The sequence below is a fragment of the Pleurodeles waltl genome, chromosome 1_1 (assembly GCF_031143425.1).
Source record: "Pleurodeles waltl isolate 20211129_DDA chromosome 1_1, aPleWal1.hap1.20221129, whole genome shotgun sequence".
Classification (NCBI taxonomy): Eukaryota; Metazoa; Chordata; class Amphibia; order Caudata; family Salamandridae; genus Pleurodeles; species Pleurodeles waltl.
The window spans coordinates 595,747,793-595,774,311 of NC_090436.1; the positions used below are offsets into that span (position 1 = coordinate 595,747,793).

Genomic DNA, 26,519 nt, shown 5'->3' on the forward strand with positions numbered 1-26,519 from the left:
TTTTGAGTCTGTTTTTTTGCTCTTTGTAGGTTTTTGTGGTACGAAGAAATCCCGTATTGGGTTATAACATGTGGATTAGGTACGTTTTTTGGTCTTGACGAATCGCACCGATCTTAACAGACATTTTTTGCGAGAAACATGTTGACCCCGATGATAGAAGTATAGTTGGTTCTGTACTCTAACTCTCCACATTCCCCTAATTCAGGGACTGACAGTTTTTTTGTTTCTTAGGGTGGACTAGACATTACTTCTAATCCTTACCCACACTCTGTTTTTAATCATGACAGGGGTCTGGGTTGATTAAATATGATATTTCCAGACCTCTAGCCATTTTTATTTTCACATACCCATATACCAATCCCACATACTAGCACTCAGCTACCGGCATTCTTTACACTCAAAAGATCTCCGGCAAAAAGCCCCCACGAGGGGCCCGTCAGGCATTGCAGTGCCGGCCTGACGAGGAGCAAAAGCCCGATGATGAAGCATGTCACCATTTGGTGAGTGAGGGCTCTTGTTCTAATAAGAGCAGAATCATAGACTCTATTACTTACTGTTTACATTTGTACTAGTCTATTGGCTGGAACTGTGTACTTTTGTTTTTTTGGTTATAAAATGACACCATAAAGCTCCGCTGCATTTGGAAATCACTTCAGGAGCCGGCATATCTTGCTTGTGCTCATAAGAGCATTGTGGAGCCTCTCATTGCTTCTGCAAGGCACGAACAGCAGAATAATTCCACCATGCATCAATTGGTGGAATTTGGCAGGAGTTCCACTTTACAAGAGTAAGGCAGAGTTACCCAAATTCTTTGAGCAGAATTATAATTCCCCCCAGGACTACTTGCGACATCATCAATGATGTCATTTAACATGTCATGAGTGATGTAATATGTGAGGTCATGAACAGTGCATGGTGGGGGCACAAATTATAGTTATCTCAATAAACAATAATGTGTCATTTAAAAACATTTTTGTTTTTTAAACATTCATTTTCACCTAATTTCAACACCTAATCATAACTTCACTGTAACCCTTGTTTTCATCAGTGTTATATATATATATATATGTATATATATATATATATATATATATATATATGAATATATATATATATATATATAGTCTCTCTATATATTGATCTAGATGGATGGATGGATGGATAGATAGATAGATAGATAGATAGATAGATAGATAGATAGATAGATAGATAGATAGATAGATAGATAGATAGATAGATAGATAGATAGATAGATAGATAGACATATTTTTGTGCATTTGGTATAAAAAATGCAGTGGTTTAAAAGAAAGTCTGCAGCTAGCTAGGGTCTTTATACCAAACAGTGTTGCCAAAGACAAGTCATTTGTTCTGATAGAGACATCTAGTCGCAGATTCATCTTGTTTTGAATATATACCAAAGTAGTACCTATTTGGAGGCTGGTCTGTAAACTGACTCAAAATAGAAAGTCCTCCAGGACCAAGCGGGCAAAATGACTTTCTGGGAATGCCTGACTATTCAGGCAACAGTACTTGATGTACGCATGGCAGAATGCCCATGTAGCTGTCTGGCAAATGTCTTGGCACAGGACTCTGAATGCTAATGCAGTGGTAACAGCTTTGGCCATGGTAGAATGAGCAAGCAGTCCTTCTGGAAGTGCTTTTAAGCCAATGTGTGGAAGATCTTAATGTAGGGCATGATCCAGTGGGAGATGGTTCTTTTCTGCACCACCTTGCCTTTTTTGTTCCCAAGAACTCCACAAAGATCTTATTGTCTATCCAGTGGTCTTTGGTAGAATCCATGTAGAAGCTCAGTGCTCTCTTGGAATCCAAGCAATGGAGTCTCTTCTTCCCCTTAGAGGGTTGAGGGAGAGCATGATGGTTTGACCAACATGGAACAGCATCATATTTGGGAAAAAGGACGGCCAAGTCCACAGAATCAGTTTGTCTGGGAAGAAAGTTGTGTTTGGCGGATTGACACATAAAGCTTCAAGCTCACTCACTCTATGCCAATGTTATGGCAAAAGGAACACTGGGGGTCATTACGACCTTGGCGGGCGGTGGTAACCGCCGTGCGGGCGCACTCCCGTGGATCCCATTACGACATCCCCGATGGGCCGGCGGGCGCAAACCTAGTTTGCGCCCGCCGGCCCAGCGGGGATGAGGCCACAACATAGGAGCCAGCGGTGGCTCCTAATGGAGCCAGCGGTGTTGCGGGCGTACGACGGGTGCAGTAGCACCCGTCGCGCTTTTCACTGTCTGCTATGCAGACAGTGAAAAGCTGGCCGGGGCCTTGTTAGGGGGCCCCAGGACACCCCTTACCGCCAGCCTCTTCCTGGTGGTGCAAACCGCCAGAAACAGGCTGGCGGTAGGGGTGTCATAATCCCCAGGTCAGCGCTGCTTGCAGCGCTGCCCTGGTGGATTATCACCGCTGGGGCTAAAACGGCGGGAAACCGCCGACCCGCGGTCGTAATTAGGGTCTCCGTACCGCTACATTACCCCTGGCGGTCTCCGACGGCCAGGGTCGTTACCCCACTGTAAGGATCAGTTGTGAAGTAGCTAAAAAAGGGGTGGACATTAGAAATGTGATGACCAAATGAAGGTCCCACTGAGGCATGACAAAAGGAGAAGGAGGAAACAAGTGTTGTAACCATTTCAAAAATGGCATACCAGTATGGGATGATTTGAACAAAGAAGATTGACCTGGCAACTGCAGAAAGGCCAAAAGAGCTGAAACATCTAAGAGGTTGGTCTGAAGAGAATAAATCTGTAAAGAATCACACCAAGCCCCAAAAGTGTCCCAACAACAGGTGTATATAGTTTTTGTCAAGGGACGCCTGGCTTCCAAGATGAGATCAACCACCTCCAAAGGAAGGTGAAAGGTATTTAACTTTTGCCTTTCAGTCTCCATGTATGAAAATGAAGATTGCAAAGGCCAAGATGTAAAACCCTGCCCTGTCACTGCAACAGTAGGTCCTCCAGGAAGGGATAAGTTTATTGGAGGACAGATGCTCAAGCACACTTGTTCTGGATGCTATACTCTCTGTGCCCAATCTGAGGCCACGAGGACGACTTCGGCCTGGTCAGTTCTGACCTTCTTGAGAACTCAGGGCGTAAGTGCTATTAGTGAAAAGGCCTAAAGGAGACCTGAGATCCACTCAAGGGGGAAAGTGTCTCAGAGTGAGAGATGCCTTAAAAACTCAAACATGCTGAAGCATTTAATTGCATATTCTCAGCAGTGATAAACAGATCTAGCCATGGTTCTCCCCATTCATGGAAGAGACCTTATGCCACCTCCAGGTGTAACTGTCATTCATCATCCAATAGGTGACTACAGCTGAGCTCATCTGTCTAGGCATTCAATGATCCTGCTGGGTGGTTCACCATCAGGAAAATGTGTTGGTGGTCTGGCCAATTCCAGAGGCAAGGCCTCCTGGTACAGGATCTGTGACCCAGCCCCGCTCTGTTTTTTGCAGTACCACATGGTGGTAGTGTTGTCCATGAGCACCTTTATTAGCCTTCCTTTGGTGATGGAAAGGAGGCTTTCAATGCCAAGTGGGTGTCCCTAAGCTTCAGGGGGTTGATGTGGAGCCAGAACTCTGCTGTAGACCAGAGAATTCTGATCATTACCTCTTCCAGATGGCCACACCAACCCATTGCAGAGCCTGCATATGCCACCTGGTATGCTCCACCAGCAGGACGCAGGAAACCATAAGTCCCAGCAGCATTAGAATCAACCTCACTGAAATCCAAGACTAAAGCTGAATGATTGGGATCATAGCCTGAATGTCCTGGACTGTCGTTCCAGGGTGAAAGGCACAAAACCACACTGTGTCCAGAATGGCTCTGATGCAGGGAAGCATCTCAGAAGGAGTGTGGTGAGACTTTAGTACTTTGGTACTGAACACCACAGATGACAGGAGGATTGCAGTAGTCTGGAGGTGGCTGATGACTACCTGCGATGAGCCCATCTTCAACAGCCAGTCTTTGAGGTAGGGGAAGACTAACACCCCTGACCTCTGAAAATGTGCTACCACCACTGCCATCACTTTTGTTAACACTGAAGGGGCACTGGTAGGACCAAAAGGGAGCATAGGAAACTGAAAATGCTGCTGTCCCATCATAAACTGCCAGTAACGTCGGTGGGTGGACAGGACAGGTTATAGAAATAGTCATTCCTATAGGTTCAATTCTAGCATCCAGTCTCCAGGGTCTAGGGCAGACAAGACTTAGGTCAGTGTGAGCATTTTTTATTTTTCCTTCCAGAGGGAGGTGTTGAGAGGGTGCAGGTCTAAAATAGGCCAGGGGCTTCTGTCTTTTTTGGGTACCAGGAAGTAGCAGCAGTAACAGTCACGTCCCACCTTCTTGAAGGCTCGTTTTGCCAAAAGGACTTGCACTTCCTGCTGCAAAACAGAAAAATGGTCTTCCATTAAGGAGACAGAGAAAGTTGGAACGGTGCAGAACAATTTGTAGGATCCACCTATATGATGGTATGGCCTGTCAACCTGCCAAGAATTGCCAGTTACTGCTGCCCACTGAGCAGCAGTGCTCCACTACAGGCATGCTAAATGGGTTTTGTGGGTCGGGCTTCAGAGGGCATTGTGGACTAGGTGTGGGGTGGTGGGCACTACGGCTGCAATTGTAAAACTGCTGGGTGCCATCCTGGGGTTGGATCAGCTAGCAGTATGCAAAACTATGAAAGGAGTGGTAGGGCTGATGCATCAGGTGACGTGGGACAGGTAAGCCAAAAGAGCATGCCATAGTCCTGCTCTACTTGGACAGCTTGAGACCGGAGTCTGCCTTGGCCCCCAAACAGCTGTGTTGCATTGAATGACATGTCCATAAGGGATGACTGCGCATCACCAGAAAAACCAGTAGACTTGGCTCCGGTGGACCACAGCCAGGTAAAAGACAACACTGTTGTGGTTGGCCCACCTGATGGAATTGGTGGTGTCCAAGCCACAAGAACGTGTGAACTGGACAGCATCCTGGCCTTCCTTGATGGCATGGGGAGGGCAGTTCAGAGCTCTTCGGGACACCTAGGAGGACTTGAGACTTGATCCACTGAGTCCCAAAGGGCATGGAAATAGCACCTCAGCAGAGAGCTGGAATTCACAGACCTGAGCATCAAACTGGTAGACAAAGGTTTTGACATGTTTTGAGACTGTCTCGGGGATTAGTTGGAAAAAAGTTGGGATTGGTCTTACTTGTGAATGTCTGCACCACCAAACTTTCAGGGGAGGGATGCTGGGATAGAAAAGTATGATTGCCTGGGGCAGGGTGATGTCGTTGGCAATCTGGTAGATGACCGCTGGGCCAGAGCAACGTTTAGCACATACCCCAATAAAGTGTCTGTTAAGGCCTTGTGAAATGACGAGTGGGGCTCAGAAGATGTTCACCCTGGTTGTAGAACTTCTGTCAAGATGGTAGTCTTCACCTCCAAGGTAGGGATGTTTAAGGTCAAGGACTCATCTGCCTTACACATTTCCATGGAGTATGAAGCAGACTCCTCCGTGGCTGTTTCAAGGAGAGAGAGAAGACCCATGTAAAGGGAGGTATCAAGACTACTAGCCTCCTCCAAGTCATCATACGAACTGTCATCTTGATAGGGTTGGATAAACTCATTACCCACCCGCATCATACTCATTATCCAAGTCTGTGCATAAAAGTAAAAGTAAGTTGTGTTGCCTTCCCTGTGGAGGTGGCAGAGCAAGTAGAGAAAGTGGTGGCGCAACTGTCATTGGGCACAATGTGGGCTGAGGTCACACCAGCGCCATCTCAGAGTCAGAAAGCTTTATGGGTGGCCCATCATCTAGATATGATTAAGCTGGTACAAGTGTCAAAGTCCGAGGGACTGGAATGGCATGTAGCAAAGATCAGACTGGAGCAAGAGGTATTATAATGGCCTCAGGGGGTCAACTGGCACTGATGGGGAATCCACTGGTGAAATCCCAGATGGCAGGCCTCTCTGCTCCTTGGGGCACAAAAATGCACCAGAGGGAATCAGCAATGATCTAAAGAGCCAGAGCATGGCTGTGTGGAACTCTTCAATCTTTTGAGGGATGGCAATTTGCCCTGGAAACTTGGGTTGTGCCAAAACTAGCTGCAAGATCAGCTTCAAGGGAGGCAGACTCCAGCAGCAAAAAATCAAGAACCATGTCGCCACCCCTGGACCTGCTCAGGTGAACACAAGTGGTGCAAAAGATCTGTGTCCTTCTTAGATTTGTTATGCTTCTTTTTTGTCTTATTGGACATTTTGGATTGTGACAAATACCGGCCTCATGAATGGTTTTGGCAACTCATAAAACAAGAATGTGATTTTGAGACTGAACCTTGACTTGGACCGTGACTTGGAGTGGTCTTGGGGAGGAGTCTTCTTATGCTTCACAATGTTATGTTTTGCCTAGCCATCCTGGGTGGCTTTCTGGTTCACTGACATGCATCACTGCAAGCTTGGAGCCATCACTTGACCCTACCTACTACAGGCACACCTGATTGGGATCTGTCCGACATTTGCTTGCAATTTTCCCTAAATGGCTTACAACCTGTTTTTAGGGGGAATATCCCTTGCTCATTGTAGAAATGTGGAAAACATATTGAGGTAAAGATTCTGTAAGAGACCAGAAGAAGCTCTAGATTGACATCAAGAGACGTGGAAAGGAGCTGATGTCATTGCACCAGAATGGTGGCTATATAAGCTCTGCATGTAATTTCTGCAGCATAATGGCATTGGTGCGGAACCACTTTACGCCCTGTTCCAGTGCACAGAGGTGCTGCTGAAAAGTTTCCAGATCTCCAGCTAGAAGTCTTATTCAGAAACCCATGTTTCACAAGGAACCATGAAATATGGGAAATATTTTAAGATAGCCTGTGAAATACAAATGTCATTATCATAATGTCCCAAACCTCTCTGCAGAGCTTCAACATTGTTAGCACTGCTAGGATTATGTGGCAAAGGTATATAAATTATGCTGCAAACAAAATGAGAATTAACCTGCATTTTCCCTACTGATATTGTTTTCATCTATTTAGGATAGAAACATTTTGATGAAATCCACAACTTTTGTAACCTCTGAGACAATTTATGTGGCAAATTTATGTGGCAAATGCAGCAAATCCATACTTTGCAGTAAACTCTGCTACCACAGAATCACCTAAATCCACTGACCCTCACTTTTGCCAAATTCTTTTCAACAATTTGCTCAAGAAATTGAAAGATAACCAAAATATTCTAGTTCCAATCAGTGCCCATTGTAGTTGCATTTTGATGATAGCTGTTTCCTTTCAAGCTAATTACCCACCAAAAAACATGCAATATATACAAACATATAACAGGTAAAATGTGCAGTATGGTTGTATATTGCCATCTTGGAGTTCTGGTGACATTTACAAACCACTTACCCTTTGACCTCATGCTTTAAGATGTCACCAGAAAACTTGTAATGGCAAACTCAGACCACATTACAGTTATCCTTTAGACATCCATGAATGGATAGATGAATGGCTGTTTCTTCAAGGTAAGAACATGTAGAGCTAATAATAGTAAAGCTGTACTTACCATATTTACCTTTTTAGTATTTTGGTAATTTATCTCCTGGCTATGATAGATTTGTGGCATGTTGTGAAGTAACTTAAGGAATTCTAGATTGTGAAGCGCAGGGGATTCCAAGGGTGTCAGTTGGATCTGGAGCCTTGGATGAGACTGACGCCAGGTTGTGCTCTCAGATTAAATTTATTGAAGAGATCTCAATGGATGTGATATTCATTCTTAACATTTTTGGCGACGAGTGACTAGCGACGAGCGATGAGCGGTTATGGAGTCCATGGTGCGGTGTCACCTATAAGCACAACCTGAGTGTTCGGTGAGCGCAACTCTACTTTAATTGCAGAGGAAATTCATTTTCACCTTACCTTTGCTTTCATTGTTGGGTTTACCGAAGACATCGGCTCTCTACCGATATTTGTTGGAGCGTTGCACGCTCACTTTTGTCAGACTCATGTAGAGGTGAGTCAACTTTTTCTCACGTGTCCGTCCCACGAGTGCATCCTGCGCACTTTTAAAAAAACTAGAGCGACAATTGCATTCAACAAAAGGAACCTGTGCAAACTGACAGACTCTCGTGTGTACATCTCGCACATGTATATCACACGTTCTATGGGATAAAAAACTAGACTGACGACTGCCTCCTTTTACAACGGGGAGAAACAGCAGATACAGGAATTTTTGCGTGTGTATCTCACGCGTGTATATCGCGCATACTACAAACAAAAAACAAAAAGCTAGACCGACAATTGCCTACTTTTATAACAGAGAGAAGTAGCAGAAACAGGAAGTTCTCTTATACGGAGGGAAACCAAACTGACTATTGTTCCTATCAATAATAGAAAATGATACACTGTTCCAAAAGAATAGGGAGAAGGAGTAAAGGAGTCCTGATCATCAGGAGCAAGAGTCCTCACACACCGTACTTGGTGTCATGCTTCATCATCGGACAGCTCCTCGTCAGACCGGCGCTGCAATGTTCCTATCTACTAGGAGTGACCCAATTCCCAACAATATGTGTGTGATAGTGTTTATGAACAAATAATTTATTGAGTGTCATTGATATTATGGCGTTGCAAGGAAACATTATCACAGCACCACACTTTCTGTCACAAGCAGGACCACCAGACATCTGTTGGGAGAATTAGGTAGAAATTTTGGAAAATTATATTATTGATGGTCAGAATTTTTCACCAACCAGAAAAAAATGCACATTTATTAAGTGCATTAGGCAACAAGGGCCAGAGAATTTCCAAATACTTACCTGTGGCTTTGGGCCCGAATGGTCAACCCATGGATAATGTCTACAAGGAAGCAATAAAAAGATTAGAAAATAGATTTGCGAAAGAAGTCAATTTAGTAATGGCCAGGTACAAATTTTATACTCATCCTCAAGCTGAACATGAATCCATAGACTAATTTGTTGCCAGACTCAGGGAACTCTCCATTAAGTGTCGCTTTGGAAATATGACTGAAGAATTAATTTGCAACCAGTTGATTGTTCAATGTAAGGAAAAGAAGATACAAGAGAGGTTTTGAGCAGTGAAAGATCCCACACTCTTGGAGGCCATTGAAATGGCCAAGGTGATGAAGGAATCTCAATGTTATATGAGAGAACTAAACAAGAGGAATAAGATGAGATCTATATCCATTGTCAGTGCAGACATTCAGGGCAATGACGAATGTGAAGTCAACGTAGTTAGGAGGAAGGAAAAAAAAGAGCAGGTGTTTCCAGCATCTAAAAACAAAGGCGACTGTACCCATTGTGGTAGTATCTATCATAATTCAGATTCCAAAAATATGTTTTGGTTGCAATAAGATTTGTAGGAAATGTGGGCGTGAAGGCCATTTTGCAAGGGTATGAAAAGATAATAGCAAAGCAAATAAGAATATGAACTTTAGAGTGGGACTAATTAAAGATTCTGATGAAAGCTTAGTAGCTGATAGAGTGCTTATGGTAAATAATGATCTCAGGGTAAGGAATAATGAGGGTATCAATACCACTTCCGTGCAGAAGAATGACAAAGGGAGAATGTCTAGACCTACTGCTATCTTCAATGTGTGTGGGGAAAATATAGAGCTTATGGTTGATTTGGGATCCATGTATACTATCATCCCGGAACGTCTTTTTAAAAGGTATTGGGAGCGTTTCAAACTCAAGCCTAAAGATATTAATCCGGGAGGCTACCACGGTGAATCAATTGACATTTTGGAATACATGGAGGGTGACATACAGTATGGGTTGAGGATTACGAGGGGTGAAGTCTATGTGTCGGTTGAAGGACCTCTGATTTTGGGGTGGATGCACCAATTTGACTTAAATATAGTACTGAATCCCAGAGTTCCAAAACAAGTGGTGGTAGTGGAAGAATTTTCTCTGGAGGATGTGTTGGGTGGTGCGAAGAGTGTTTTTAATGAGAAACTAGGATGCTTGAGGGGTTATGTTCACAAAATCAAGGTGAGAGAGGATGCTAGTCCTGTACAATACAAATTGAGGAGAGTACCACTATCTGTAAGAGATGGGTTGAAAGTTGTTGAAGAGCATGTTGGAGGAGGGAGTTATTGAACTTGTGGAAGCTTTGCAGTGGGTCTCTCCAGTGGTTGTCACTCAGAAATCTAATGGACGTGTGAGGTTCTGTGTGGACTTGCAATCTGTGAACCAAAATATTGTGTCTGACAGGTTTCCTCTCCCCAACATCAACGAATTGTTAACTTTAGTGAATGATAGGAGGTACTTCTCTAAACTTGATTTGAGAAGTGCCTATCACCAGATAAGGCTGCAGGAGGACTCCAAACCACTCACAGCCTTCATATCTTCAGAGGGAACGTTTCAATTTAGGCGGATGCCTTTTGAGTTAGCTTCCACACTAGCGCCTTCCAATGAGTGATGGCAACAATTCTGGAAGGAATGAATGATGTGATTAACTTTCAAGATGACATTCTGGTTATGGGAAAAACTAGGGAGGAACACAATGTTGCATTGAGGTTGGTGTTGAGAAAATTGGAGGAGTTTGGGCTAATGTTAAATCAGAAGAAATGGGTATTCTTAACAGAGCAAATAGAATATTTGGGTTACACTGTTTCTGAAGGTGCAGTGAAACCTAAACAGTCATTATTGGATGCCATAAGCAAATTACCGGCTCCAAGAGATAAGGATCAATTAAGGTCGTTCTTGGGATTGGTGGAATATTATGCTACGTTTGTAGAGAAATTTGCGTAAAAAACAGAAGATTTAAGGAAAATGTTATGTAAAGGTAGTAAACTTTTGTGGGAAAAAGAACAACAGGTTTTTTTGAGAACATAGAGAGAGAGGTATGTGAGGCAGGGATTTTATCTGCATTCAAAAAAGATTTGGAATATGTGCCTACGGTGGATGCTGGTGCATCTGGCATTTGGGTGGTCTTCTCACAAATTCACGGTAAAGAAGAGAGGACTGTGGCGTTCACATCTCATACGTTGACGACTGCTGAGAAAAACTATTCTGTCATTGAACGAGAAGCCTTAGTTGCCACGTGGGGTGCTGAGTATTTTCGTATGTATGTACCTTTTGTCATAAGGACCGATCATAAGCCATTAGTGAGGATTTTGGCTCCAGGAGAGGTTGGCAAAGGTTCAGCTAGGCTGGCCAGATTAGCGGCCAGACTTCAAGAATATACATATTCGGTTGAATTTTTATAAGGGTGGAGGAACGTTCAGGCTGACTGCTGGTCTAGGTTGTCGTTGGACTGGGAAACAGTTGATAATGTAAGAGTGAGAGAGGCTGAAAATGAAGGGGCAGTGGCATCTGTCCAAGGTGCAGTACATGGTGGTGCAGGATATTTCACTGGGGCGCAGTGGAAAGAGGAGATGGAAAAAGATGTGGCCATGAGGCATGTAATCAGAATGGTACGGTGTGGTGGAGCAAGGGAAAGTACTCTTGCAATTGCTGTGAGGCCATACTTAAAGGTGCTTGATGAGCTATCTACATGTGGTGAAAGAGTAATCATGAAGGGGGATCGTTTTGTTCCTTCTGTAGGGTTGAGGTTTCAGATATTTCAGTTAGCACATGAAGGACATCTAGGACAAGGTTTAACCATCAGAAGAGTAAGAGAAGAATTTTGGTGGCCAAGTATGGATAATCAGATCAAGGAATGGGTGGAAAGATGCAAAATGTGTAAGGAGAGTGAAAAATGGTTATCATTAGGTAAAAAGGTGGAAGGTAATTTAGAAGATCCAGGCAAACCATGGCACACGGTGTGCCTGGACTTTTTTTGGCCTTTGGTAGAGTTGCCAGGCAACATGAAATTTAGGGTGATTGTTGTAGATGTTCATTCTAAGTGGTTAATCATGGGATGTTTGAAAGATATAGCTATGAGAACTACAATTGAATGTTTGGAGACAGTTTTCAAAGGAGAAGGTGTGCCACTGGTTCTTATTACTGATAATGGCACACAATTGACTCCACAAGAAATGGTGAAGTTTTTGAGAGGATGGGGTGTTAGGCATTCTTGCACCTCGTTGTATAATCCGCTGGGGAATGGCATAGCTGAGAGAGCAAATAGGCTGGTCAAAAGTACTATTCAATTAGCACTAGCCAATCAGTGTGATGTCCGTGCAACAATATCTGATATGGTATGGACATATTGCACCACATCTCATAGAGTTCCACCACAAATTCCTTTTGTGTCTATGGGCGGGTGATTGCCAGGTACAAGGTTAGTTGCAGTCTGGTTGAAAGAAGGATTATGGGGTGATGATGGGAATCACACCAGTTTCAGTACTTTCAAAAAGCAAAGCGTTGAAACCAAGCGACGGGTTGAAGTAGAGGATTGGGTTAAGATGAAGTCAGGCAGAGTTCAGAGAGGATTGTTCAAGTTGAGAGGGCCTTTTCAGGTTCAGCGGGTAGGCACATTTTTTGTAATTTTGGATAATGGAGAGAGGTGGAACTTTAGGAACGTGGCCTTGTACCAAAAGAAAGGAGAGTGCATGAGGGATGATGATGAAGACTGCTCGGTTTGATGTTCATAAAAGATGATAAAGTGATCAGAAGCAATGGAGTGGGCACATCATACTAAGCTGATGAGAGTGGAAATGCAGTACACGGATTAGTAAGAATGATGGAATGGATTCAGTATTAGGAAAAAGAGTTTGTAAGCCACCATCTTATTTGCAGGACTTTGTGAGACAGTAAGGAGAGTGATGTCAAATCTCAGTATTGTATAATGTGTTGATTTCATTATTGTATAATTGTTAGCTGAAGTATATATACTTATATTTAGTGGTTATTTGTAAGCTTGTTTTATTTATATTTAGTAGCCATTTTGTGGTAGTTCTTTTGTTTATTATTGTTCCTATGTTTGTTAAAGTATTTGATAGTGAACAGGAGAGGATGTGTTGTGATGTAACTTAAGGAATTCTAGATTGTGAGGCGCAGGGGATTCCAAAGGTGTCAGTTGGATCTGGAGCCTTGGATGAGACTGACGCCAGGTTGTGCTCTCAGATTAAATTTATTGAAGAAATCTCAATGGATGTGAGATTCATTCTTAACATGCGCAATATTTTTGTGTTCGAAATTCTGACATACAATTGAAAGAGGGTGAAGAATTTAAGCCACTTTCTAGCTATACACCTAACTTGATAAACCCAAATAATTTTTATTTTGGAGTCTCTAAGGAGAATCAGTGGCATTTATGGATGAGGTTATTTATTTTGAGATTAAAGTAGTCTACACATCTCATCAGAATTGTATGAAGAACTTCTAAGGCAACTGGTAAAGGTGACGAACAGAATAACCTCAATTTGTCTTGCACTGGTAAATACAGCCAAACCAAAATGTTATTGTCATTCATATTTCTCTACCTTTCGAGATACTTACAAATGTAAAGTCCCCAGATTTCTTTAAATTCTCGGCCTTTGCCATGTATTTATTTATTGGGTGCACCAGAAATTGTGCTGGATCTTGGGATCCTGCAATTACTCAAAGTAGGGCAAGCTCTGTCTAACCAAAAAGTTATCCATGGACCACTTTTTTATTTCATAAACAATATTGTTATTAAATGGTTCAGAGTATAATATATGAAAATGGCACCAAAACTCTAATGTACTTCTCAATATAAAAGTTAGTTTCTAATCTCTGTTTTACTTTTTCTCAAGATAACTGTAATTATTGGACAAAATTGGTTTGCTGGCTGTCACTTATCATGGAACAAAAAGTACACATAAAGTAGACCTATAGCATTTAGCATTTTCATACATAGAGCAATTAACTAGACATCCCAATGTGTCAATCCCTTGTGAATATTTAGAATTACTGTGACTTCAAAGACTGTGTTCTATTCTACAAGGAACTACTACCTAAGGCACGTTGACAATACCATTGAGTTGGTCCTCATCAGAGACTACTGTCCTTTGTTTCGTGTTGTAATGACCTTGGAAGAATATCCCCAAGATCACCTGTTTCTCCTTTGTTAGTTATTGTTTCACAGAGCTGTCTTAGTTAGGAGCCATATTTCTTTACATGTGGGTGAGGTCCAAGCTCCTAGTATTTTATGATACAAGCAGAATTGCAATAAACAAACATTTTTCAAGATCATTCCATCCTCGGTTGACTAATGCTAATGACATAAAACTATTATTACAGAATTTCTTTATCTGAGCTCTTTGGATTGTCTCACATATTGTTTAAGAAAAATGATAACACTTATTATTTAGTGTACTTCAGGTGGCAATTTTTCTTGCCCACATATTTGAAGCTTGCTTTTGTTGCAAGGATTTTGGAGGGTCATCTGTTCAAAGCTTTGTTTAATTATTAAACACAATAGTGTACCATCAAATACATGTATTATGATTTATCACACTCTGTACACCTTTCAGACAATCACATTTACAAATGAAATGTCTCTAAACACCAATAAATGGGAAACTCCGAAGAATGGGAGAATGTATTATAATTATGCTTTGATACTGAATGTCTGATTAAAGATAGGTTATGTGCAAATGAGAAATTTAACAATTGCTGAATTTTTCAACAACATTTACTTGCACTTTATGGGACAATCACTTTTATATATTGTTTTTGTATGTATAGACACTGTTTATCTTCATTTGTAATAATGTTAATGTCCTTATTGTATAGTCTTTTCAATTTTTGGAACCAATCTTTGCACCTTAAAATAAATATATATTTTTAAAAGGAAATACCCTAATACTTCTGGAACAAAATTGCTATAGAAAGAATTGTTTAATAGATACACACTTCACTCCCACCTGCTGTATGTGGGGGTCTAGTGAACCATTTGTGCAGTCTATGGAAATGCTGTTTACAGTAATTTATTGTGTTTGTCCTTCTTCCATGTGACTTATCAGGTAAGGAAATAAAGAAGGATAAGATTTATTGAAGAGCAATGTTTTAGTATTAAAAGTGGCTACAGCTGCTAAATTACAGTAATCCTGTTTAAATGTTGGTGTTACTTAAACACTGTTACATACGCTAGTGAGAAAAATACATTGGAAACACAACTTCCACACATTTTCATAGACACTGTGGACATGTTAAATTTGCATCAGGTATCAACGTCACTATTTCAAAAATGAATTATTGTTGGGTTCAGTACAAATGGTGTCAATAAGTATACTCTTTGAAAATAGCACCAGTGCATGATTACTTTATTTATTTTAAATTCACCCCATCATACATGCTATTGTGCTCTGTGGGGAATGCTGATAAGCACTGCGAGCATTGGCTCTTTTATGTCCATAGTGTCATGCCTTATGGGATCACTAAGATTAATGACACACTTGTACCTCATTGTGACTAGGCGTTTACCTGATTCACAAAGGTAAATTTGCACTTTTGTGTAGGTTTACGCATTTTTTGGTATTCACAAAAAACGATTTAATAGTAAGTTTACAACTGTGGAGACTCCATAGTTGGGGCAGAGAACTCCACACATAGAAAAAGTAAACCTGCCCTATATTTTTATGTGGGGAATTCTCTGCCCTGACTGTGGAGTCTCTACAAACTCGCAGTTTGTGAATACCCCAAAAGATTTAAACTTGCACAAAAGGCTAAGTTTGCCTTTGTGACTCAGACCAGCAATATTTGTGACTAATTATCCCATTAGGGCAGAAAGAAATAATGAAGGTTGGGATGTAAAAACTGTATTCACATTTTCACTTCAAGATTATTCATATTTACGTTGCTGGTGTGTTTAAATTAAAGAATACATTAATATCAGAATGCCTAACCACAGCTGGCGTTTAATGCTATATGCCTTATATATTGGTGTGGCAGTGCATCACCAGGAAACCCCTTGTGTGTTATGAAACAAAGTTTTTCAAAGGATTGTCTAATACAGGCCCAATTCTTACTGGTTTATTGTATACATAAGATGTAAAATATACCATAGCATATAAAAACAGAGATGAAACTACAGCAGTATATTTGGGTTACAAAAGAAGTGTATCAGCATAAGTTTCATAAAATAGTTTCAATTTCAACCCATTCAAATTGCTTGTTGTAGGGGGGCTTCTTCTGAATGAGGCCTTGCAGGCGAGTCCTTCATTTGCTACAAGTTGCTAGGTAGCTATCTACCAGCACTCGACCATAGGATTTTCTTGACAATGTGCAAGGAGACTTGGGGACAGATTCACCAATATTTCAGGCAACCCAACACAGCAAGACACTTTGCTGCGCTGCGTTAAAGGGAGAGGGCAGGAATGCACCATATTTAGCATTATATGATGCATTCCTGCCCTCTCCTTTCGCTGGTGCAATTTTGGCTGACAAATAAATCACCAATCTGATGGGGCTAGAAGAAAATGACGAGAGAAGCTGGCAGGCATGCCAGTTCACAACTGCAATACTGTCCACCTAAGGAAGGTAGTCCTAGTTACTGATTGACCAAGGTGCATTTCCCAGGTTTTCTTAGGAACGCATTGACTTTAGGCCTGGTCAATTACTGTCTGTGAGCACATTCCACTTGAGATAATAAAGACTATGTGATAAAGTAAGTTTGTTACCGGACATCAACAGAAAGCAGTGGTGATGATTGGTTAATAGAATATACTACCTTATTGAATGGCACATACCAAAACATTGCAGTAATCTAAGAGCCTGATTTACAGTTTGGTGGACAGGTTACTCCATCACAAACGTCATGTAGGACTTTTGTGGTAGAAAGCGTTCGAAAACCCACTGAAAACATGTTTGATAGAGAACATATGTAGGGAAGAATCGTTGCACTATAGCCTATCCTTGTATGAGCTTAATTTAGGTCTCTGAAGTAGGATTCAAATGGCATCACCGATGGATGATTGCTGAGAGAGACAAACCCTTGTAAACACATACATCAACAGAGAAAAAAAGAACTACAGAACTTATTAAAATGATGACAATCTTTATTTTTTTTTATTTAAGTATAGTTGTACGGACACGTGTATATACAAATACAGTTCTTATGATTTTTTTTTAACATTTTGTTTTAAGTTTATATAATGTAGGCATTTCAAAACAGCACTCAATAAGTGCAAAGAAACAGCAAAGCGGGGCAGTACAAGCACAGGACCACACTGAGCTAAACTTTCATACCCAGTTGCACGCACAAGTGACTTCAATGGGATGTCAGGAGTGAACAAGGAAAGCGGACTTTGCAGACTCAAGGGTGGCTTTAAACATGGCAGCATCTAGTAAACTGTAAAGACAATGGCACCAAGACAGCTGGGAAAAGCTGAGGGTGTAAATGCACTGTGATGTCATCCTGTTCATTCACTTCTTAAAAAATAAATAAATAAAAATTACAAGAGAGATAAAATGGAAGAAATGTAGAAAAAGAAGTATAACCACAGTGAGAAAATTAGAGAATCTGTTGGTGGAGTAGTGCACAAACATATAGTGATCAAAAATGTGCATTGAATTAATGGAGGGAAGGAGCAGACCCTGTTTCTGAAAGTGGCAGAAGAGTGTTTGCCCCAGAGCAACATAAAACACAATTTTCTTTCAAATCAAGAGATATTATACACAGTCCCTAGCCTGGTGGGGTATTAACACAGAAAATAGGAAACTAGAACTCCACATTGGACCCAAAAACAATCCCCCCAATGACTAACAAACATTCCTGTCCCTCTGTTCGTTTTTGGTTTTGTATCATGTCCATGCACATGCTATACAGGACATCGGCAAAGCCCCCTCTGCGCCCTTTGGGAGAAAACACTCCTTGGAAAGAAAAGAATTACAAAAGAATCTATACTAAGACGAAATAAAAGTACACACAGCAATAGGTGATAAATCCCCTATGCCTCTTCTTAGAACCAACATGCTGAAAAAACACAGGGCTCCGCCGTCGAGTCCATCAACATTGAAGGATAAAACATTAATCGTCACACGCCACGATGTTTCCGGTCGACATGATGATCTCGTGAGAACGGGTGAACGTGTTTCACAGATGAGTTCTGTAGCGCTGCGGTGTCGCGGCGACTTTTGCTCCAGCTCCCAGCCGTGATCAGATTTGATGCTTCAACGCTCTATCTTAGAATCGGTGCAGTTTTTATTCTTATTTATTATCAATGTCTTGAAAGTTGATTTTATTCTCTTAAAAATTCATTAGAATCAAATTAATACTTTATTATCAAACACTATATACAACAGAAGTTGCTAATAATACAGAATCGAAAGAACAAAGCATTTTTTTTTGTTTGAACTTTTGTCTTTTTCCTTCGCCATCCAAGAAGGTACAGTACAAAACAATATTCTAAACAAACACGAAACCTTGTCTGGTAAAGGATACACAGTATCCGCTAAAGAGAGATTCTTATCTCCGTGCGCTCGGGTGCAAAGCCCTTCACCACCAGGAAGTGCGGGTCACGGGGTGGGCTGTCTGGGCTGGGAAAGGCATGAGGGGAGCTAAAACGTCTGCTGTGACAGAACAAAGCTCCACAGACTCGGGGGTGCAAAGAGCACTTTCCAGCTTGCCCTGGCATCCTTCAGAGTCGAGAATTTCAGAAACTTAACTAACTAAAAATTTCAAGCCGGCCTCCAACGAACTGCTTCTCACGCTTACTTTATACAAGTGGGAATATCCGGAATGCCAACACGAATCCAAAGAAACATATTTTGAGGAGCTGAAAAGATGCAGTGACGCTGTGCAGTAGCGCGCCTTATGGGCCTGCTCAGACCCGCAATGTTAGCAGTGACAATGAGGTGAAACGGAGGCTAGGTTTCACTCTGGCTGGGCCAGCGGAGAGCGGCTGAACATCAACGTCGATGCGAAGCGTGCTCTGAGTCCATTAAGGTACTTCCTTATCGTGTAAAGGTAAAACGATAGCCATGCAACTAAGGCTAACGTTTCGAGAACAACGTGAGGTCAGCCAATCCAGCTACGGGGCCCTTTTCACCGACTTGTGTCAACCCTTTCAGCAACTGACCAGGCACAAGTTACTCTTGTAGTATGGATTTGTTCCTCCGTGCAGTGAAGCACCTCACCGGTGCCAAGTCAGGGAAAACGCCCACGTGCGAAATACGAACAGGCAACAGAGTTTGAGTCGACAAAAAAAAAAAGAGTGCATGCTTTGCGTTACTAAGCATGTCTGGTGTATGTTAAATGCCCACAACAGAAAGGCACAATGCAGTGACCTAGCAACTCTGCCGTGGGCAATAACGCAAGCAAGGAAAACGGGTCAGCTGGCCGGGTAGGAAAAATACCATAATTCGGGTACAGAGGTACCTCACACCATTACCACTGTAGCAGCTGCATTAATGGTGGCCACGACTCGTGGCTCGGTATTAGCACTTCAGTAAAGAGCAGACTTTCACATGTGCAAAGGTACAACCCACCCTCAGCCATAGAGCATCAAGCGTGTCCTATAAGGAGCCAGGGAAGCTAAAATGTGTTTAAAGCATATACCAAGGGCCAATATATTTCATGGTGATTTGTTACATCTAGTGGTTGCCAACAGTTGATAGTAAATATCAAACCAGGACGTTTACAGAAGTCATTGTGATTTGCTTTTCAAGGTGATCTGATTTAATCTGAAAGAATGTCATCCCACGGGTCGATTCCACCTAATCAGTGCCACTCAGGCCCTAATACCATCCACTTCACTACAAGAAGCAACAATGGCAGTGCTTCTCGAAACTTTTTCTGCTCGTAGTTGTTGTGTCTTACCACCATTCTGAGGTGTCTATTATTCCTAAACTTGCAATAGTAAGGTATGCTTACTGAAGCAATAAACACTCGGAGAATCAGGCCCTCTACATCTTTCTGTGGTTCCTTTGTGGTGCCTGACTTGGGTCCGACAAAAGTCCGGACAAAGACATATCAGGGTACAAGACAAGCTATATGCATGTAAACATCAAACATTCATTGCAAATTACTTCTAAAAAGTGGACCTGAAACAATTCTTATTGCGATGAAATAAAATTCACATTGCAAATGACTGCATGGGCCTTACATAAGGGCTCTTGTTCGAATGAAGAAGCCGTGCTGTGGCCCTTGTGTGGTCAAGGTAGCCGAATCCTGCAAACTCCCAATGGCCTCAAGAGATGGTCAGTTATCAGGTGTGCACTATACTGGCCACTCGCTGCTTCATTGATGGTCTTTCTTCCAACTCTATTACTCAGGATATACCTCTTGTTTTACTAGGATATACCATGTGCCTCCAATGGATAAATCGGTCAGTCATACATATTCTTGTCAGCATAAATTATTTCAATTATTTTCCTATTCTTATTGATAACTTTAAAAAAATATTTTATTTAGTCTTTGGGAGTCCACCTACTTTAAATCCTTCAAATAAAAATGCTCTCTACAATTTATAGGTTGAAAAGTAGAAAAAAACTGCAAAAAATGACATGTTCCTTCAAAACGATATAAACTTTGTATATTGCAGTCACATTGCTAGGTACCCTCAAAGAAGGCTTTCTTAGTGTCACCCACATAATGTTTGTTCCAAGAAGTTGCAGAGCTCATAACAAATTTGGCCTACGCCTATAATTCCAACAACAAACCCCTGGCTTGAAAAACCTAATCAAACAACCCACCCACACCAGGGCAGATGGCCAGTTACCTGCTACACTAGCCAATATTTGAAGAAGGTCACTTAATTCACAAAATGTGTCTCTGAGTTTCAACAACATGAGAAAAAAAGATGGAGATCTGCTCTTAAATCAACATACCTTGTGTGCTCTGCCTCTCTTAAAATACACGTACATCCTTACTTCACCCCCACATATAGTGATCCCAACACCACCACCAGTGTGTCTCTTTCCAGGACAAGCTTGTTGTTTTGGCGACATTGTGGAATAAACTTTCATTTACTGTAATTAAGACAGAGCCACTTTGTTGTTGGAGCACCAGTTGTGTTGTCAAGGTTGCTGAAAGGACGCAAAAAGGCAGTTAAATATTGAGCGCGGCTCCTCCTTTGGGAAGCGGGGCTTCTCTTACAAACAATCCTATAGGAAACTGTGTTACAATATTTCTCTTTCCAAACGTCTTTACTCCAGTTGTGGTATGGCAACAGAATGCCTTGCGTGATCACCTGGCAGTACTGAATGAGAAGGCATAAATATTAGCGAGGGGAGCCAATCCCTTCTGTGTTCCCATCCAGTCTCCTCATCCTCCACGAACAGCTGCATGTGCCACTCTAGTTCCATGTCCACATACAGACAACACAGTGAGTGAAAAGATGTGATTTCTGAAAGGAGACTGCACGGGAAAATAAGAATCACTAGTGTCAATATCAGAATTTGGCATGTGCATTTGGAGTTCTTTCATTCTTGGAGGATCATAAAACGTTTTGGGGGAAATCCTGGCGGTTGAACTACATTTTCCTCCAAAATTCATGGTCTGTTTGGACTGAAAATACAGGAGAAAAAAAATAAGACAGTTTGACATCAGCAAAAAACAAACAAAAAAAAAAACAATATAAAGTCCCCTTCTTGGGCTAAGCATTTAGGGGGATCTGTGATGTTCCAAGATCCTGGTGTTTTCCTATGAAAGGTTAAAGCAGGACACTGTGCTATAACGTCAAACACGTCGCCAGAAAGAACAGCAAGGACGTCAATAGTCGACTGGGTATCTTCGCTGTCTGTGCGGAGTTCTCACCACGGGACGGCTCAGCAGACTCGTGAATGGTATCATCTGCAGCGAAAGATATGCAAAAGAAAATACACAGTTCAATGATGTTCAACGCCAAAATAAGCTTGTCATTCTTGCTGGAGACGACACCATTTTGTCAAGGGCTGCATGTAAACCCAGCGAGGCAAGCATCAATTCTGATTTTCAGACCCACTTTATTCTATTTGCATACATATTAATGAAATGTACAGAGCGTGCAGAAGTAAAACAGACTGTTAGGTATGAAATAACGTATAAAATTAAATTCTTTACTGCTGGTTGAATAGTACAATTGGATCACAGTCACAATATTAAATTAGTTTTGATGCGTTTTTCAGACTCGGCATAATACAAGACAAAACTATTTCAGTTTTCTTATCTCATACTTTGTGACAAACATCCTATTTAAACAGGTGATGGGAATGCCCACATTAACCAAAATGCCGTGTCCCTTGCTAGGGCAGTTAAACTGAATCCAAGCAAAAATTATATTTTAGTGTCAACATTATGCATATTAAAATGTTTTGGTAGTTATCTGCCCTGTCGTTTCTGGTTAAGCAAATATGGTATTGTTAAGGACCAAAGTAAATTTGCTAGGGTTAGATCTAAATAAGCAGAAAGTGATAGCAAGCATACAAGCGCAGCTTGTCACCTGAGCTATCCTTCCGTGCTCACTACTGATCACAAGTGTTATTGTGAGGGTGGTAGGATGGCGGACACTGGTTTCTGTGGGGGTATGGATTCACTTTTAAAGGATGGGAGTGGGTGGTGTTACAGAGGAAGGCGGAAAACGTCTTTGAGAAGCAAACATTTATTTCTGAATGGGATTATATGAAAGAGAGATGGATGAAAGAGGCAGGTGGGGGAGAGAGGAAAACATGATGGCAATATTGATTTTAGGTGTTGAGGGAGGAAATCACGAGGAAAATCAAAAAACATGATTGGTTAAAATAAAAAAAATAAAAACCTGACTGAATGGAAAAGTACAGAGGATGGCCATTTACTGTGACACTCCATAACTCATAATCTACTGCACAGCTGATTAATGGAATCAGCTGACATGCAGTGTGGTAATAGTGGAGATGTCCAAAATAAAAATGAAAATGGGCAGCTATCACCAATAAGGAGTTTTCCACCTGGAGGGTCAAGGTGACACCACAAGCAAAACTAGCTTACCTCTCATTTTTCAGAATACCACTTAGAATGTTTGGGTGGAAAACAACAACGTTAATGACATCTATTAATCTAAATTTTATATTGTTAATTTGGCCTGAAAAAAAGGAACCCTGATAACTTCATGGATAGGCTCAGCAGGCTAACATGGGCAACACATAGGCTCATCATTGACCTGCAATCCGGCTTTCACCATTGATTTGGGATGCAACCCAACTGAGCACAAATTAAGATTTTATTTCCTTGAAGGAATGGGAGGGTGGTTTGCAGAGTTCTCCTATTAGATCTCCACACCTTTTCAATACATCAACCACAACCTACTTCTCAATCTAACAGAAAATGTGTATATTGAAGGTAGTTTAGTCGATTCGATTGTGTCATTCCTCACAAATAGGATTCATCATGCAAGGATCAGCTCCTTCATGCCAAACCACCCACCATCACATGCAGATTGCTGCAAGGATGAGACCTATTGTCAATGTTCTTCAAAATAAACTTGGCCCTCTCTCACATTATTGGACTTCCAATATTTTCAGTATACTATGCTGTCAACAACAGAAAAATCAAGAATGATGTTGATTGTCAAAAGGCTGGCCCTGGCTGATGCAGTGGCAGAAATTTGAGTCAAAAGTTTCTAAAAGAGAAAGGTCATTATTTATTTAACAGTGAAAATGGGGGTAGGCCACGACAATATTTTTATGCAAACAGAGGTGTGAGTCTATCTGATTGGACCGAATTTATTTAATTCGAGGAATATAATTAACTTGTTTTTGGTATAGTGCTTCATATCACACTTCTGCAATGCCCATGTGACGTAATAAGCAGATGCTGCAAGTAAAACAATTTAACGGTGCTCAATTTACTGACCTTGGTAAATTCAAATTCTGCCCCTGCTGCTGATTGAATCTCTGTTGGCAAAGGTTAACTCGCTGAGCAATCCTACCATCGCGCTCTGTCATGTGCTTTCTAGCCGCTTCTGACAGGCACGTCATCAAGAACAGGAGAATAGCTAAGTATGGTTTTTAAACTCTGCATGGACAATTTTATAACTCAAAGCAGTGCTTATGTGCGCAGGCGGAGTGGGTGCTAGCCACGCTTTCGGAGACTAGAGCTCATTTCATTGTCGGACTCTGAACCAGAGCATCAAGAAAAACAAAAGACAAGAAGGGAGAAAGATAGGAGGAAATCAGTGTCAAAGGGAGAACGAGGGAGGGAAAGAAGCTGCATGTGCGAGAGAAGGAAACAGGATGTGTGGGGTGGTGGAAACAAACGTTATGGGATGGAATCAGGGTTAGACAACCTAGGAATTCGGAAGTACCGTCTCTTAAGAAGAGACTGGGCCTATGCACCTATTTATTTAATATTATTCTTATACATTATAGCAAGACAATGCGACAGAGGAAAGCAGCATTGCCTTGCTAAGGGCGAGGTAGCACTCTTTTCTCAGACTGAAGTGTGACCAATCCAGTGACAGGAAAAGGAATCTCAGGGGCGAGAACCTGTGGTTCCAAGTTGGATACATCACACACTTTCTGCCTTAACCAGCATACACATACCACTGAACTAAAAATCTTGGAAAACATTGCTAGTAATGAACCTTCTGCGCGGAAATGTCTAGTAAATCAAAAAAAGCAGATTCGTTTTCTTTTGTCCCGTTTTGCCTCTAAAAACCGATCCATTATATTGTGATCGTCTAAACAAGCTTGAAAACATTGTGTTTGTTGTTTTCCCTGTCATTCTGCTCACGGCACTGACAGCAGCTTGTATGTAAGAATAAGCCACCAAAGAATCATTTTGAAACGTGCCTAATTTGTTTTGCACATTTCATGGGTTTCCAGACTTTTTGTTAGAGTTAGACTGCATTTCAGGGCTACTGAAGGTATGTGTAAAACAGCAGAACCAGAAGGCCCAAAACTGATTATCCGCATAGTTCCTTAACAGGAAACGAAAATGTTGTTTTGCTTTTGTGTCTATCTACTGGTATATTTAATGGAGCAGCGATTATTACATGGCTCCTGAACAGCTTTTCGAAGCTTCTCATCTCCCCCATATTTTTCATATGTCCTATATTCACTGAGTGTATGGACCAAGAAACTCATGCATTGGTATTTAATTACTAAAGAAATGCTTAATTCGCGGAACTCCCCGGTGTGTTCTTCCTTTCACTGTCAGAGGCGTCAGACACACAACGGCTAACAATGAGCCCTGCAAAGAATCAGCGAACTAGTCATTTAGTTCACGGGGGCAGTAACGTGTGCATAAATAAGAAGTCCCAGTGTATATGACATTCGCACCAGGCGACAGGTGTGTTTTGGCACCTGTTATTACATGTGTACACAAATAGGGGAATAACATTAGCAAGCAGAATATTTACCTCTTTTAAGCCCACAGCGCATTTTGATATCTGCCATTACCATTAGGTAGGGCCTGGTTGTAACTGTACATCTAACAGGACTGAGAACTATTTCCACTCGTCCTAGTTCTAGTGGAATAAAACCAAGCACAAACGTATTCGCACCCGATCTCTACACTGGCTCAGGATCGCTGCTCCTTTTAAAAGTACACTGAATTCAATAGTTCTATATTAGTGTGTCGCTGTATGAGTACAGAGGCAAATGTTAATGCTAAATTGCTAAATTTTCAGTACCATGAGGTGCAATTAGATGGACATCAACACTTTAGCTTCTAGTACCTAGAGTACTACAAATCTGCTGTGTTGGCACATTAGCATAGGGCCTTCCACAACCCTCTTAATTTTGGTCATTTAGACATGAAAGTGGCCTAAATGCAGCAGGAAACGTAGTTGAGCCTGCTCACTTTGCACTCTATGGATATCAAGGCACAAGTTGAGACAACATACATGTAGATGTGTCCACCCATTATTTTCACACAGTGGAGACCGTCCACCCTGCTAAAAGCGCGGGCCCCACTGAAATATACTGAGGTCGCCCGGCGTAATTTTCAGACACCGGGACACATTCAGCAATTTCGGCACATTGGGTGCGTTTGTTCCATGCAGGAGGGGAAGAGCTTTGTATTTTAAATTTCAAACGGGCCCTAAACAAAGGCCGAAAGTTAAGAGGCCATCATGTCTCCTTTCGTTGGAGTAGCCTGGCTGGGAGCCATCTACAGCCTCATATCTAGATGCAAATGTAATGGAGGGGAAACAGAGACACACACCTTGTTTTTACATCACCAGTACTTAAGAGAGGCATGGTTTTCGCTTTGTTCAGTCCCTGTAAATAAGCGATGTGCATGCAATGAAAGAATGTCAGATGCATTGGTCTGTCCTATTATTTACACACACACAAAAAAAAAAAAAATACCACTATTTTGTTTTATTTCTTTTATAAAGCTCTTAATCCCAATACGTGGTGTTAGAGCACTTCACAGCACACATACACATTATGCATTGACAATAAATAATATATATGTTTGTAAATCAATGTATAGGATGTGTTACAGAAGACAGTGAGAGTTACAAGGTGCAGGAGTCACATGTCCTTCATAGCTCACTGTACTATATTAGGATTATAATTTATGAACTGCAAGTAACAAAAGGATCTCTGTATTAAAAGCAGTAGCCCACTTACCTATCTTCATAAAATACAAATCTGTCAACGGCATGCCACATGGCATGCTTTGCAAGACACACATTAACCTTCAAAGCTACTTTGATTTAAAACTGGGAGTAGAAAAAACACAGATCCCTCCAG

The 26,519-nt window shown here is 41.5% G+C and overlaps 1 protein-coding gene across 7 annotated transcripts in view; it reads right to left on the reverse strand.

The window, feature by feature from the left end:
- Positions 1–16,897: 16,897 nt before the first annotated feature.
- The window catches only part of EFNA5 (ephrin A5), a 423,510-nt gene continuing 413,888 nt past the window's right edge, over positions 16,898–26,519 (reverse strand). For all 7 annotated transcript variants that reach the window (XM_069226310.1, XM_069226272.1, XM_069226290.1 and 4 more), the window contains one exon: positions 16,898–21,654. In XM_069226310.1, the coding sequence (XP_069082411.1) occupies positions 21,533–21,654 (122 nt within the window). In that variant the 3' untranslated portion in view covers positions 16,898–21,532. The remainder of the gene's footprint in view (positions 21,655–26,519) is intronic.